General features: G+C 36.5%; 1 protein-coding gene across 2 annotated transcripts in view; it reads right to left on the bottom strand.

The window, feature by feature from the left end:
* Positions 1-1580: 1580 nt before the first annotated feature.
* IPO11 (importin 11) overlaps positions 1581-14248 on the bottom strand; it is an 82736-nt gene continuing 70068 nt past the window's right edge. For both annotated transcript variants that reach the window (XM_066339603.1, XM_066339604.1), the window contains 3 exons: positions 10363-10458; positions 6805-6889; positions 1581-1895 (listed from right to left, as the gene is read on the bottom strand). In XM_066339603.1, coding sequence (XP_066195700.1) covers positions 1731-1895; positions 6805-6889; positions 10363-10458 — 346 coding nt within the window. In that variant the 3' untranslated portion in view covers positions 1581-1730. The remainder of the gene's footprint in view (positions 1896-6804; positions 6890-10362; positions 10459-14248) is intronic.

Raw genomic sequence — 14248 nt, 5'->3', positions numbered from 1 at the left:
GTCTGCAGATGAACTGTGCAATGAGTCCAACCTAGCCAAAAGCTGACAGGTTCTGGTCATTTTGGTTCACAGCTGAATGGGACCATCAGCACACTGATTCTCCTCTCTCACAAGTCCCAAATGTAATCAGATAAACAAACCTCTTAATTATGAGATGATGATGGAGGATGATTGAGGAAATTACATACACATAACATATACAGTATATTATGTATGTTGTGTTACAATAGTAGCAATTCTTCTAGCAATCCTCCCTATGCCAAGGTAAAATGAAGGAAACACTGAGCTGAGTTCTCACACAACTTCTCCTGACAGATGCTGGCAGCAGAAGACAGGGAAGGTTTTGCATTCACAACTGTGAGAGGCCCAACAGTCTTTGACACTAATGCCAAAGGAGCAGAGAAAGATGAGCCTTCCTCTGCAAACAGGGGGAAGGTTTCTTAAAAAAGATTACTCCCCAAAAGAGCTGTTTAAAAAGCCTCATTTTTAAAAGCATCTGGTAAGATTGTAAAAAACTTGTAGGTGTCTTTAAACAGCTAATCCTTTCTGGGAAAAAAAAATCTGATTTCATAGCTGAATCATCCCTTAGTGAAGCAAAGTTAATTTCAACTTTGAAGGTAGAAGATCAATATTTAAAAGTAAAAATCTGAAAATGGAAATCAGCATTTTCTTCCCACTTCCAGCTGTAAGGTACAAAAGACAAAGGCATGTAGAAAGGAGCAGCTTTACCCTTCAAGTAACTAATAAATAATTAAAACTAAGCCCCATGTTTGTAAATAATTGTTTTAACTATTTATTTAACTAAATGTGACCATTTGGGCTTAAACATTTTAGCAACAATTCTGAAGTATCTCCATGACATGTCTTTGATGAAAAAACACAAAGAATTGAGATACTGTACATGGTACTTTTAAGTAGTCTAGGTATGGCCAAAAATTAATTGGAATTAATTACTCATCTACTTCTGGTGAGTTTCTCTGTGTTATGACAGCTAAAAGTGAAATAGAAAGAGCTCAAACTAATTTTTGGGTAACAAAAATAAAGAAAACTTGGTGATAAATTGAAAATCTAACATCTTACAGTGTATACAGAAATATACACTTACGTTCTCTAACAATTCAAACACAAGTGTTACATCGAAGTTTCTTTTTCTCTGAGACAATTCAAATGAGAATTATTTTTCTCTCATGAAGAAATATTTCTGTTCAGTCTTATTGCATTCCTAAGTCCTTGTCTGTAAGGTTGAATATACAGTCTAAAAAGTGCAACAGAAAGGGAGAAAATTACAGATCTACAGTATTAAAGATCTACAGATCTTAAATTACAGATCTACAGTATTAAAGGAAACAGCTCCTGATACTGAATTATATAGTGCTGAATTAATAGATGCCTCCCATTAATATACATTAGTAAGTTCCTTCAGATCTCTGACTCTATGACATATTTTTGTGAACCAAAACCATGGTCAAGGGTACCAAAAAATGGTACTACCCCTAGGGCAGCATCTACCATGGAAATATCAGCTTAATGATAAACCCTTAATTAACCCTTCATTATTAAAAAAACCAAAAAGAGCATAGTTTAAGAGCAACAGCAGAAACTTATTTTTATTCCTTTGTGACAAGTTGTTTTTCACCTTTCATTAGACTCATCCATACAAGACAGAAGGTAAGAGTTATTTCATATTTTTGAAATTAAAATTAAACATAGAAAATTTTTTGTCTGCGTATTTAGAAGCCTTGTAAAAATTCTTGTAGCTGAGCAACTATTTCTGTATCCACAGTTTCCATAAGGGCATGAAAGCCTTGTTCTCCCAGTAATTCCTGCTGTGCCTTTAACTTCTCATAGATGAACTGCTGCAGTGACACAGTGTGTACTGGGTCCTTCAGTGCAAGCTGTGGAAAACATGTAAAAGAAAAATATATAACAATGCAATAAAAAATGCTCTATGACTTACACATTTTAATTATAACCTCAGCTCAAAAAAGAAATCTGCTGTTATTTTCTTTGTACATACTTGAGAAACAAGAGGAAACACTTGTGCAAGACAAAGATCAATTTAATTATTATCAAGGCAAATATCAGTTTAAAGCTATTTGAAACAGTGCAAATCATGAATCTTACACTTTGCCATAAGGTTTCATGCTTCTACAAGATAAAACAATTTCAAAGCTGCTTTACTAGTTACTGCTGAATGAGGTTCCTGTAACTCCTAAAAAACAGGTCAGATCCTACTAAGGACTTGAGTGTTGGCATGCACTATGGTCAGTTTCAGTTTATTAGTAAGAAAACAAAACACCCAAAAAGCTGAACTTGTTTAGACTATATAAAAACAAAATGAACTGTCCATATGTATAAAAATAGACACACCTAATTACTGATACCTGTAAACCTCATAAATCCAGCTGGATTATACAATTTTCTTTTGGCCAGGGAAGGACAGGATATTTGTCACTATTTTCCCCACATTAGCTGCCTTTTAATGAAAGCAAAAATAGATAAAAGAAGAGGCTACATTGACAGAGGATGTATTGCTACTTTCAGTGTCAGCAGACACTTGGGCAGGCTCAGGGCATTGACAGTTATGCCACACTTGTCCCTCAATCCACCAGGTGGGAAATAAGGGGATGGGAGATGGGGACACCTGGCACTTGCTGCATCATAAAGAAGTAGCATGTTGAAATCAATAGCAATTAACGCAGACCTGTGATCTGTTCATCTTAGTGTGAAACCCAAACAACACTACTGTTTATGCTGGAAGGTCATGAAGCTATTTGGCTATTTCAAGTTAAGACTTGATCATTTTATTACCTATTATTACCCTTACACTCTTTAGAAAGGGGAAGTAATTGCAGTAACAGTTTGGTACTCTGTAGCAGGTGTATTTTTTTCAGTAAATGTAATTTGAATCTCTAGAATAGACTCTTCTAATGCAATTTCTAAATCACAATTTCTAATCAATATTTGCCAAAGGTAGTGGCATTCTTTTCCTGCCTTGCCAAGCAGAGGACCTACCAGTTTCTGAATGATTTGCATTTGTTCACCTAAAACTGTAATTTGGGACATATAATGCATTTATAGTTAGTTTCTGTAAGTTTATAGCTCTGAATAGTCATGCATAAAATTACTCTAGGGAATTTTGCACAGAAAAACAGGTATTTAAATATAAGTGCTCTCATCCTTGTGACCCTGACCAAAGCCAGTCAATCATACCCTCCACAACTGGGACAGGAGAGAGAAAATATAAAGAAAGGCTTATGACCTGAGGTAAGAACAGGGAGAGATCACTCACCAGTTTCTCATATGATCAAAACAGATTTGACTCAGAGATATTTTATCACCAACCAGACCAGAGTAAGGTAATGAGAAATGAAACCTTCCCTCAACCTCTTCCTTATTCCTGGGCTCAACTTTAACCCTAAATTCTCTACCTCCTCTGGAGCAGGTTTAGGGACAGGGAAATGGGGATTGCAGTCAGTTTATCACATGTTGTCTGTGGCTCTCCCTCCTCACACTCTTACCCTGCTCCATCATGGGGCCCCACCCACAGGAGAGAATACTCCATGAACTTCTCCCATGAGTGCATCCATGGGCTGCAGTCCTCCACTAACTCTTCCAGTGTGGATCCCTTTTTTTCCACAGGGTACAGTCCTTCAGAAACAAGCAGTTCCAGTGTGTGGCTGGCCACATGAAATGACAGGAGCCTGCTCCAGTGTGGGCATCCACAAGGTCAGACTCCTTTGGGCATCCACCTGCTCCAACATGGGCTGCAGATGGATCTCTGCATCCCCAGGGATCTCCATGGGCTGCAGGGCACAGCTGCCTCACCATGTCTGCACCAGGGGCTGCAGGGGAACTCCAGCTCTGGTGCCTGCAGCACCTTCTCCCCTTCCTTTTTCACTGACCTTGGTGTCTGCAGATTTGTTTCCCTGACATATCTCACTGCTCCCTGGCTGCCCCACCATTCAAAGCAGTAGCACTCAAAGCCATTTAGAGACTTCTGCAGTATGATTAATGCTTGCTGCTAGAAGCATCATCTACCATCTGTAAGTCAAATGAAACTTAAGAGTCTTCAGATTTAATTAAGGAGTTAATATACTAATTTGCTTTCATTCAGATAGTCACATCAAAAGTATTTCAAGTAACTGTTAGAGTTTTCTGCAACAAGAAGTTGATTTTCTTTTGCTCAACTTTTTTGGAACTTGTATTCACAACTAACAGAACAAATAAAATTATTTGATATAATGAGTTTGTCAACAATATTCAACAGACAGCTGCAGTCTTCACTGACTAAGCAAACAAAACCAGAAGTTCAGAAGAACAGTAAGCATAGCTGGCAAAGGACTATATATTAAATATGCATGCTGAGGTCCTAAGTGTGTGGCCATAGCTGTTTTATTAAAATGTGCCTGATTCTGATTAGGCAAAACAAATCTATTTTCTAGTTAAAAAAAAATAACTAGTGAATTTCAACAGCTTTTTAGTCAAAACAGCTATAGAGAGGAAACAAAAATTTGGCACATTATTGAAATGTGCTTTAATGCTACCCAGTGCAAACCTGGATTTGACTAGTTTTTTCAATTTCATTACTTTACAAATTGATCTTGAAATTGGAGACACCTGCCTACCTTGGGCCTGGACTGAAGAAACTAATCTTCCACCTCAATGGCTGTAAACACTGGCTTAAAGCAGACAAACAGTTCAGAGGTTTTGCTGATTCCCTTTAGATTGTTCCTGATTTTCCTATCACATTATGTATTTATTCCCTCTTTTACTTTACCAGTGGTATCAGATAGTTTCATGTGAGTGTGTGCACTGGCACTCCTACAAAGAGGAAGAAAATTCCATCACACATAGGTAGGAATTGGCCCAGGTAATGTTTATTTTTATTCCAGTTTCTAAAATAAAATGCTAGCTCTGCTTTAGAAGCCATGATTAAGAATTCTGATTATCTGACACTTCTGCTACTAGTGACCTATCCGATGGACCTGTGCAACTTTGAAATAAATAGCCAAGTGTCAGGTCTCAATTTCTGCACCATCTGCAAAGTAATATATCAAGCTATTTCAGTTGGGATGGAGAATGAATTTATAGCAAACATTCATAAAAAGTAAAGTTCACTTGCTTTCACAGCTGCAAGAAATTACATTAAAAAGAGTACAGCACACACTAAACACACTAAAGTTAGCTGAAGAAATGACAGCGTAGAAGGTTTAAGTTGGAAACATATCAGGAAGAATTAACTAAATATAAGAATAAGACTAAGACAGCTACTCTTACAAAGAAGGCTTGAAAGGAGAAAAACAAAGGATTTCCATAATACTTAGGAATCTAGAAAACCACGGAAATAGTTAAATTTAGACTATGAGATTCAAAATGAAAATTAAGCTTTGACGTTCATGCATGATAATTTATTCTCTGTAAACTTTCCAAGAAAACAAAGGCTGAAAACATATTTAAGCTTAATGTTAAAGAGGAGACAAGGAACAAATCTCAAGCAACTCCTTAGAGAAAAAAGGAAAGTGATATACAAAGGAAGATACAAGTAAGGGAAGATATACACAGGGGAAGTAAACCAAGACTTTTGATGTGGTGTTATTAGTTTGGCGCATCTTTTCCTTATCAAAGCACATTTATCTTTACTCAAATGACCATTGATTCTGTATTGCATGTTACCCCAGAACAGTTCCCTCACTGTAACTGTGTTTGTCAGCAACACTGTGTCATTTAATGATATAGGATAACTCCATCTGCCCTGCTTTTCATTTTGCCTGACATATCCACAATGAATGTAGTCCATTACAAATCTAAAAAGGCTAAATTCCTCAACATATATCCAAACTATTGAAGTTAACCTGTAACAGAAAAATTAAGGTCTGACACAAAGCTATTAAAACTTTATCCAGACAGCAATGTTGTCTGAGTATACTCAAAGCTAAGAACATAAATCATTGTAGATTTAAATTTGCTTTTTAAATCTGATTGACAAACAAAACGTCCTTCTCCCTGTTGATCTACAGGCATATCAATCCCTATTGATAATAATATATACATACATATCGATATTGAGAGGTCACACAAAACCACTAAGAATAAATACTATCATTCTGCAACAAACAGCTAGAATTTAAGCCCACAAGCAAGAAGGAAATTTAACAGTCTAGAGATGTTTTTAAGAGTAACAATTATAGAACTCTGTAATAAATTTTTAAGAACCACAGAAAACAATATTTCAGCATTTTGTTTAAATCTGAAATTGCAAGACAATAAGAATTTCTCTTAAGGCATTTCTAATAGCAGATGAATATGGAAAGGTTTTTGCATTTTTATAAAAGACATATTATATTGCTTTTATAAATATATTCCTATATATTTATTAGCCTTTAAAAGAAAAGTTACACAAGTATACAGTGGCTTCTTTGTAAGAGTTAATCTTTACACTAGAAAAAGGTTCTATTCAGGCACATTAATTTTTTGAAATATGAGAAATTCGGCCTGCCATGACATTTCAACGAAGTTCAACTCTCTGCTTTTTTCAGGAAATTCCTTCTGTATTATGTTAGTATTGCAATGCCCAGATTTTGTGAACAGATGATGGTTATTTTGATAACAGTTACCAAGATGCAAAAGTCAAGCAGAAACCTAAGTGTTATGGTTGCAAGGTTTGGCATTACATTTTCTTTTTTTGATTCAAAACATGAATTTTCCAAGAATAACAGATTAACCAAGCCTAAAAAGAATTTAGTGTGACAGAAGTGAAGCACATAATCAAGTCTATGACTGAATAACAGATCTAAAACTTACCATTTTTTTCCTTTTATCTTGTTCTGTGTGAGGTTCCTCATCTTCTGTAGCACTGGACTCTTCAAAATTAAACATTACCATGCAGCTAAAAATGGGAATAAGAACAGTTTTACCATACATTATCACTAAAATATTTATTTTAAAGCACTTGTGAAAACACAGAACAGATATGCAGCTTGCTGAAAGTCAGGTAATCTAATCACAAGTAATTTATTTCTGACAACGGTGGATCTAATGTAGCCTTAATGCATGTCCTCTCTCACCTCCACCCATGTAACCATCTCAGATATCCTCCATATTTTAGCTGAAGTTGTGGGTTAAAATGCATCTGTGCACATAGAAAACAGACTACATGGCCTTAAAAAATAATACAGAAAAGTCAACTGTTCCTTAGAAAAATTTCCACTCTTCAAGCAAGTGCAATACAAGCACTATATACTAAGTCAAAGTGGCACACATACAAAGAGTGCAAAGAGGTCTCATGGCATTCATGTTTTTCTGTGAGATCTTTGACAAAAGGACCTGAAAACTAGTAAGAACAGTGTTATTGGCTCTGCAATAAATTCTGCAAGATACTGAACAAAGGTTTTAAACTCATTTATTGTTTTGCTGAAACGCTCAACTGGCAGGTACCCCTATGTGCAAATAACAGCTATATTTTAATTTCTATTTTTGAAGTAACTATAAAACCAGAAAACACGAAGAAAAAAAACAGTTTAAAAGTTAGAGGTTTTCCTGTCTGCTGAAATGGTTTGAATGGTCTTTACAAAAGCATTGATGAAAGCTATCCCTTAGAAAATTGGTGTTTCTTTCACTTTACATACTCTATGCTGAAACAGTAGACAAATATTCCCCCACTTTATCAAATATTTTGCTGGAATTTCTGCCTTAAAAACCAAAACAATTTTAAAAACACTCAGGTGATGACAACTTGCCACCATGTATCAAGTATGATTTAAGATATAAAAAGACACAATTCACGTATTACAAAGCACCAAGACAGATGCAGATTATTGTTCATTTTCAGTCCTACACTACTGGGCATTTTAAAATGCTGCATTCCGCTAGCATGTGAAATGCTCCATCAGCTAAGGTGAAAAACCCACTTTAATGTTACTGTTTTTAATGTTAAAATGAAAAAAAAAATGATTTGATTTTATGTGTTTTATATGATTTTATATGAAAATGTTCAGACTTAGAAATTCTGTTTACATATTTAATTTTCTATTAACATGTGTTTAGAGCTGTATGAAACACCTGTTGCAAGCAGGGTCAAATACTAACACAGAAGCTATTTTTAATAAAGGGATTAGTTATTACAAAATAATACAGCAAAAATTGCATCTCTCATCTGCTCACAAATGGCTGCTTGCATCTCAGTTTATTAAAGGAAAAGGAGACAAAAACATCAATTGTCAAAACATACAAGATTGAATTAACTTTTTCAGGCCTTTATAAATTTTAGGTACCACAAAATTGTAACCACATGGAGAGGAGAGAAAAAAGAAGAGATGGTGATAAATTTGAAAAATCTGAGTATTGGTGAAACAAGTCTAGAGCAATGGAATGCTCCCCTTTCCAGAAAATTTGAGGTTTGTAAAGCTCTCTCATAATTGTCACTACAATGTGAAATATGAACTCTAGGAAATCTGGCTGAGTGTAATCCCTTTGTATTATAAGACAGTATTAACATTTCCACAACCTGAATAAAATCCAATATAAATTTAAAAAATGATATGGCTTTTACCACTTCTAAAATCTCAGTGCTCTAACTGTAACAGTTTCTTCAAAATTCCAGTTTAAATGTATTCATTTAAAGTGGTTAAGCCACTTAAGCCATTGCAATGTTTAACCTTTATCATTTTCCCTGTACATGTTTACCCTCTCTTCATCCTTCAGTGGCTGAAATTTTATAGTGGTTCAGCTTTGATTTTCCTGCGTTAGACATACACATAACTTTATTTCCTGCGCTACCATAATTAGTTAATATGATAATCAGTGGACTACACATTATCTTTTTTCTGAACCAGTTTGAGCTTAAGCCGTTCTTCAGTCTGGAGAGCCACAAGAATGCACATGATTTCAGATGACTGCTCTCACTTTATTTCCAAATGATGTCAAAATATATTATGCAAATGTCAAAATCTGTCAAACATCTCTTTCAGAACCTGTCAACATAAATATGTCTTTGGTTCAGTGTGGCTATATTTTATGAAGTAAAAGCAATGCCCAGAGTTTAGAAAACAAGTGACAAATTCTACAAGCCTTCAGGCTTAAAATACAAAATGAACTAGGATAAAGTTTATTTACTTCTCACTGAGAACTCTTTTCAACAAGTGCTCATAAAGCAACATGTTCAGAAATAGAAGGGCTCTGCAAACTTGTCTCCAACAGTAAACAAAACACAGTGCCAGACATTGTGCATATTCCCAGACTCTGGAGCTATATCTTCTTTATTAAGAGTTTGGTGGGAAGTACTTTGGCAAGCAATTCTTTGGCATAGCTCAGGCTCAGTGTGAGTGTGGACTGTTGTAAATGTACAGTTGTGCGCCTACCACCTGTTTAAAGTGGAGAAGAACTTAATGGATAGCATTCTGGTTGCTCTGTGCCACCTAGTTTCAGTAGCAGCAAACACCCCCTTAAGCAGTTACTTAATTAGCTCAGATACAGTCTGTTCCATCACCATGTAGTGATCTGAAAGAAAACGTTTGATTCTTAGCATCAGAGCATCAGTAAATTCTGTAATTAGCATATAGTGTCTGTAAAAACATCCTGCAGAGCACCTGTTTTTAATGTCTTACAACTCTCCATTTTAAAAGTAAACATTACAGAGATAAAAATGACATTAAGATCTCTGTCCAAAAAATATCTTACTGTTCATTAGGTTGCCTTTTTTTTTTCCTCCTCAGCTTTCATGGACTACAACCAGTAACCTGGAAGCCATCAGGAGATGAATGAGTGTGGTGCTGGGTGGCAGGGCACTCTGGACACCTCCAGCACCCACATTCCTGCCACAAGCAAGCTCTTGCTCCTAGCTCTGGAAACTCTCTAGCTCCTATCTCTTTTGAGCTATATCCTGCAGGAGTGTTACATGGAACAATTGGAGAACTGTCCCTGTGGGACATGCTTTCCAGTTCTCCAGGCTGTGAAATATTGCACACTACGTAAACTCACATGAGGTTCATGTCACACTCAAAGAAACTCTAAGCTACTTCTGAGCTAGGGTGGTCCCTATCAACACACAAGCTTGTATTGAAAGTTTAGATATAACAGTCAAGCAAGCAAAAAGCAAATCTAACCATATGGATGTTTTAAGACATCATTTAGTAGATAAAATTTAATGAACGATATAAAATTATACTGTCATTTTAAGCCCTCTTTCTCCACTGCAAATATTTTAAGACCAGAAGTTTCCTGTCTTCCTAAAACACTCACTCTTGAGAAAACAGAACTGTAACAAGCATGTCTTAACTGCCTACAGATTTTTCAAATGAAAACACTTCATGTAAGACAGTACTGCTACTGTTAAACCCAGTTTAAATTAGATTTTCCACTTACTCTTTGTATGTTCCCGTTTCAGAATCTTCAGTCATAACATCGTGCAGTCCTTCCACTGAAATGGTGATGATACCACAAAATTTATCTTGGATAACACTGTAAGAGAACAAAATTTATTTTGGATAACACTGGAAAAGAACAGGAAAGTGACTTAGCTAAAGGAACTGCACAGGAAATTTGCTCAGTTATAGAGTACATTTACTGAGAGGTATTTTCTTTGCTTACTGATTAGTTGAGCATGCTATCAATCATCTAATACAGTATTTTTAAATTACAAGAAGGCTCGAAAACATACAAGAAAGATTATTTTTAAACATTACAAAACTTCATGTGCCACTGAAGACCTAGAAGTAACCGAAAATGGAACAGAAGAAAATACACATTAGCACATTAGGAGTCAAGAACGGAGTGGGAAGGGCATGCTCCTGCCAAGCATGGAGCATGCATGCTAAGTAGTGGCTTCTATTCCCAACATGTTTACACCTTTTCTACCACCACTATTCAATGCATAAACCTACACAATCCCTTGAGCTATGGCTGATTGTAAAGAAGGTACACTCCCCTACTTACCGGTATTTCTTCACCCTCCTAGGTAGCTAACTCCCCAGAGTACGTGGAAAAACCCTGCACCCAGTTCTGCAAGAATGTGATTTTCCTGACTGTACAGAGAAAGGGCAGCAGGATGTAGCTGTTTAAACATGAGCACCTTCTGCTATTTGACACATAAGGCTATTTAAGGCTAATGCAAAGGGCTCCTAGGTATCACTTTGGAGTTAAAAAGCAAGAGTACCTTTACTCAGCATGACCTGAAGGCTTGACCAGATAGGCCCAAAATTACACTGAACACATCTTGCCCCTGCCTTGACAAAGGATGTGCCTATAGGGCAAGGGCATAGAAACACAATCTCCCTGTGACAGATAAAGTAGGTGCCACCAGGTCCTAGTTAATGGAGAGCAGCCAACTGCTGCTTCTGCTCCATTTCCTGTGGATCTAATGCCACACATGCTACTGTAGAATCTGAGCTCACAGACTCCTACTCTGTCGAAGTGTGAAGACAAACTGGAAGGGAAAAGGTGTTCATCTCAGGAATACCTCTAGCTACATGCAGCAAAGAAAGATAAAGGACCTAACTTGTGATGATAAACTACAACCCTTTTCCTCGGACTGCCACTGACTTAAGCAGTTTATTTTTCCCTGTTTGGAATTTCAGTCTTAATTTTCCCGAAAAAAAAGCTGCTGGTGCTGCTCCCTAAGAGGCAGAGGCAGACACACTCCACAGGCACCAAACATGAAGTTCATATATTGTACTTTGATTGTAGTTGATCATTGCTTTAACACAGACACATCTATTTCCTAATATTCTTTCATGTCCTTTTCTTATTTGGGATGAAAACTGAAGACACAGATGAACTGTAGCTCCTTATACAGTAGCAACTGCTTTTGAAAAACTTCTTGTCAGACACACAACAAAATTTTACACATATAACAAACAGTTAAATAGCAATAGATGCCTTGGAAAAAAAGCTTATCAAGTTAGACCACAAAGCACAGAAAATATTTCCTTTGTATTTATTTTGATAAAATCATAATTTCATTCATGATCCTTTGTTTCAAAGGGATTAATTTTTGTTCCCTTTCTAAAATTTCACTACTGTTGTATGCCAGAATCTAAAGTGTATTTTGTATCACCAGACTAGAAACTCCCAAATTCCACAAAATGAAAACTGACATAACTTTCACTGTCTGATTGCCAGCTGTGTATTTAAGGAGACACTCATTCCTTTGCCAAAAGGCTTTCCCATCACATTCAGAACAGCAAAGCATTACTGGACAGAATCTCTGAATCTCTGTGAGATTTTGCAGACAGCAAGCAAACAACCTTCTGACCTCACATCACAGCTGAGAAAGTGAACAGTGCCTCAGTCACCTGCACAGTGAGCCCTCTGAGAGCAGGTTTCTTCACCAAGTCAGAGGTGCTGCCTAGCACACCTCCATTAAGACTCTCTTGCCTCAACCTTGTTTTTGAAACACATCCCTAGGAAAATGCCATTAACACAGTTAATATTTTCCAACACGAGTAAGGTTAGTACTTTACAACAAGTTGCCCTCAGATTCATGTCAATAGCAGACATGGGGCATTCAAGAGAGAACAAATGTCAACATTTTGAGCCCTGGAGAAGTAAACTATGTCCTGTTCATGCACACTATTTAATTAATAATACAGGATGCCATCCAATACCTATATTATTCATTCCTTCCAAGTAGCACAAATCCCAGAATGGTTTGGGTTGAAAGGAACCTCAAAGGTCACCTAGTTCTGACCCTCCTGCCATAGGCAGGTCACCTTCCAATGGACCAGGCTGCACAAAGCCCCATCCAACCTTAAAACACTTAAAACACTTCCAGGGATGGAGCATCCACAGCTCCTCTGGCCAACCCAGTGCCTCACCACCCTCACAGCAAAAAATTTCTTCCTAACATCTAATCAAAACCTCCTCTCAGTTTTAAGCCATTCCCCCTTGTTCCATCAGTACAGTTCCTGATGAACAGTCCCTCTTTGGCTTCCCTGCCAGCCCTTTCAGATATTGGAAGGCTGAAGTCAAGTCTCCGCACAACATTCTGCTCTCCAGGCTAAACAGCCACAACTTTCTCAGTCTGTCTTCACAGTGGAGGTGCTCCATTCCTTTGATCAACCTTGTGGCCTCTGGAATCGTTCCAGAAGTATCAGGTTCTTCTTACATTGAGGGCCCCAGAGCTGGATGCAGCACTCCAGCTGGGGTCTCATCAAGCACAGAGCAGCAAAAACATTGCTCTTGACAGTTACTGCAAAAGCACATAAAGAAATCATTATTTTCTTGGAAAAGATATTTTTACTTTATGACATAAATGAGAAATAGTATTTCACTTCTTTCTTTGGTGAAAGATTCATCAGAGTTTTTGTTTTTTGGGGTTTTTTTTAAGGAAAACAAAGAATGTAGAATACCTTTCAAAATGTAATTTTCCTGAAGCCTTCAGTAAATATAATGTCTCTTATTCTTCCCCCCCCCTTTTTTTTTCCTTTTAAATGGAACAGTTTCTTTCTACCAAAGACCCACTAAAATTTTACCAAGTATGGAGTCATTAAACAGTGCAACTATTTCTTGAACACAAGACACATGCTGGTGAAAAATAAAGATATACCAGACTCATGCTTTTAAAAAAGAAACCTCAAAGTTCTGTGGCAATTTAAAATGCATCAGGCCTTATTTTCATAGATGAGAAAACAAGCCATGCCACTCAATGTAATACCTTTTCAAAGACACTAAAATTAGCCTGCTTATTTTAAGAAATAATTAGAGAAGGCGTATGAGCAGATTCAAAGAAGACAAATGCTGTATTCAGATGAATTTTCAAAACAGAACACTTAATATATTTCATTCTAAAATCTTAAACCTGGAGGAAGGCATCATTTAAACATGAATTGCGTACAATCCAGGTTAGCAATAAAACAAAACCATCAAGCTATAACTGGTTTTATATCTACCCAGTCTTTCTAAATTATTGGGACAAAACCTCTTTTGGCATGCAGCAAAAGTAAAAGGTGCACAACTAGGACCTAAAACACTTCATAACCCAGTTTTAAAGATAAAATGACTTTTTTTTTTTATTATAGAAATAATATTTTATGCTGCCTGTTAATAAAATTCACCTTACCAATAAAGAAAACAAAATTTAGCATTCAGGGCAGCTTCCATATGAATAATCTCTAAACTTCTATTTTGAAGTTCCCCTAAGCTTTTAGATAAAAGAATAAAAGCTTTGAAAAGGACAAAAAAGACCATATCTGTTCTGAAAATAAAAAGGTAGGGGTTTTTAAATTTTGTCTATAATTTCTAATGCACAAAG

The sequence above is a fragment of the Sylvia atricapilla genome, chromosome Z (genome assembly GCF_009819655.1).
Source record: "Sylvia atricapilla isolate bSylAtr1 chromosome Z, bSylAtr1.pri, whole genome shotgun sequence".
NCBI lineage: Eukaryota > Metazoa > Chordata > Aves > Passeriformes > Sylviidae > Sylvia > Sylvia atricapilla.
The sequence above is the reverse complement of the archived record's forward strand: the minus strand, read 5'-3'. Positions and strand labels throughout refer to the sequence as shown.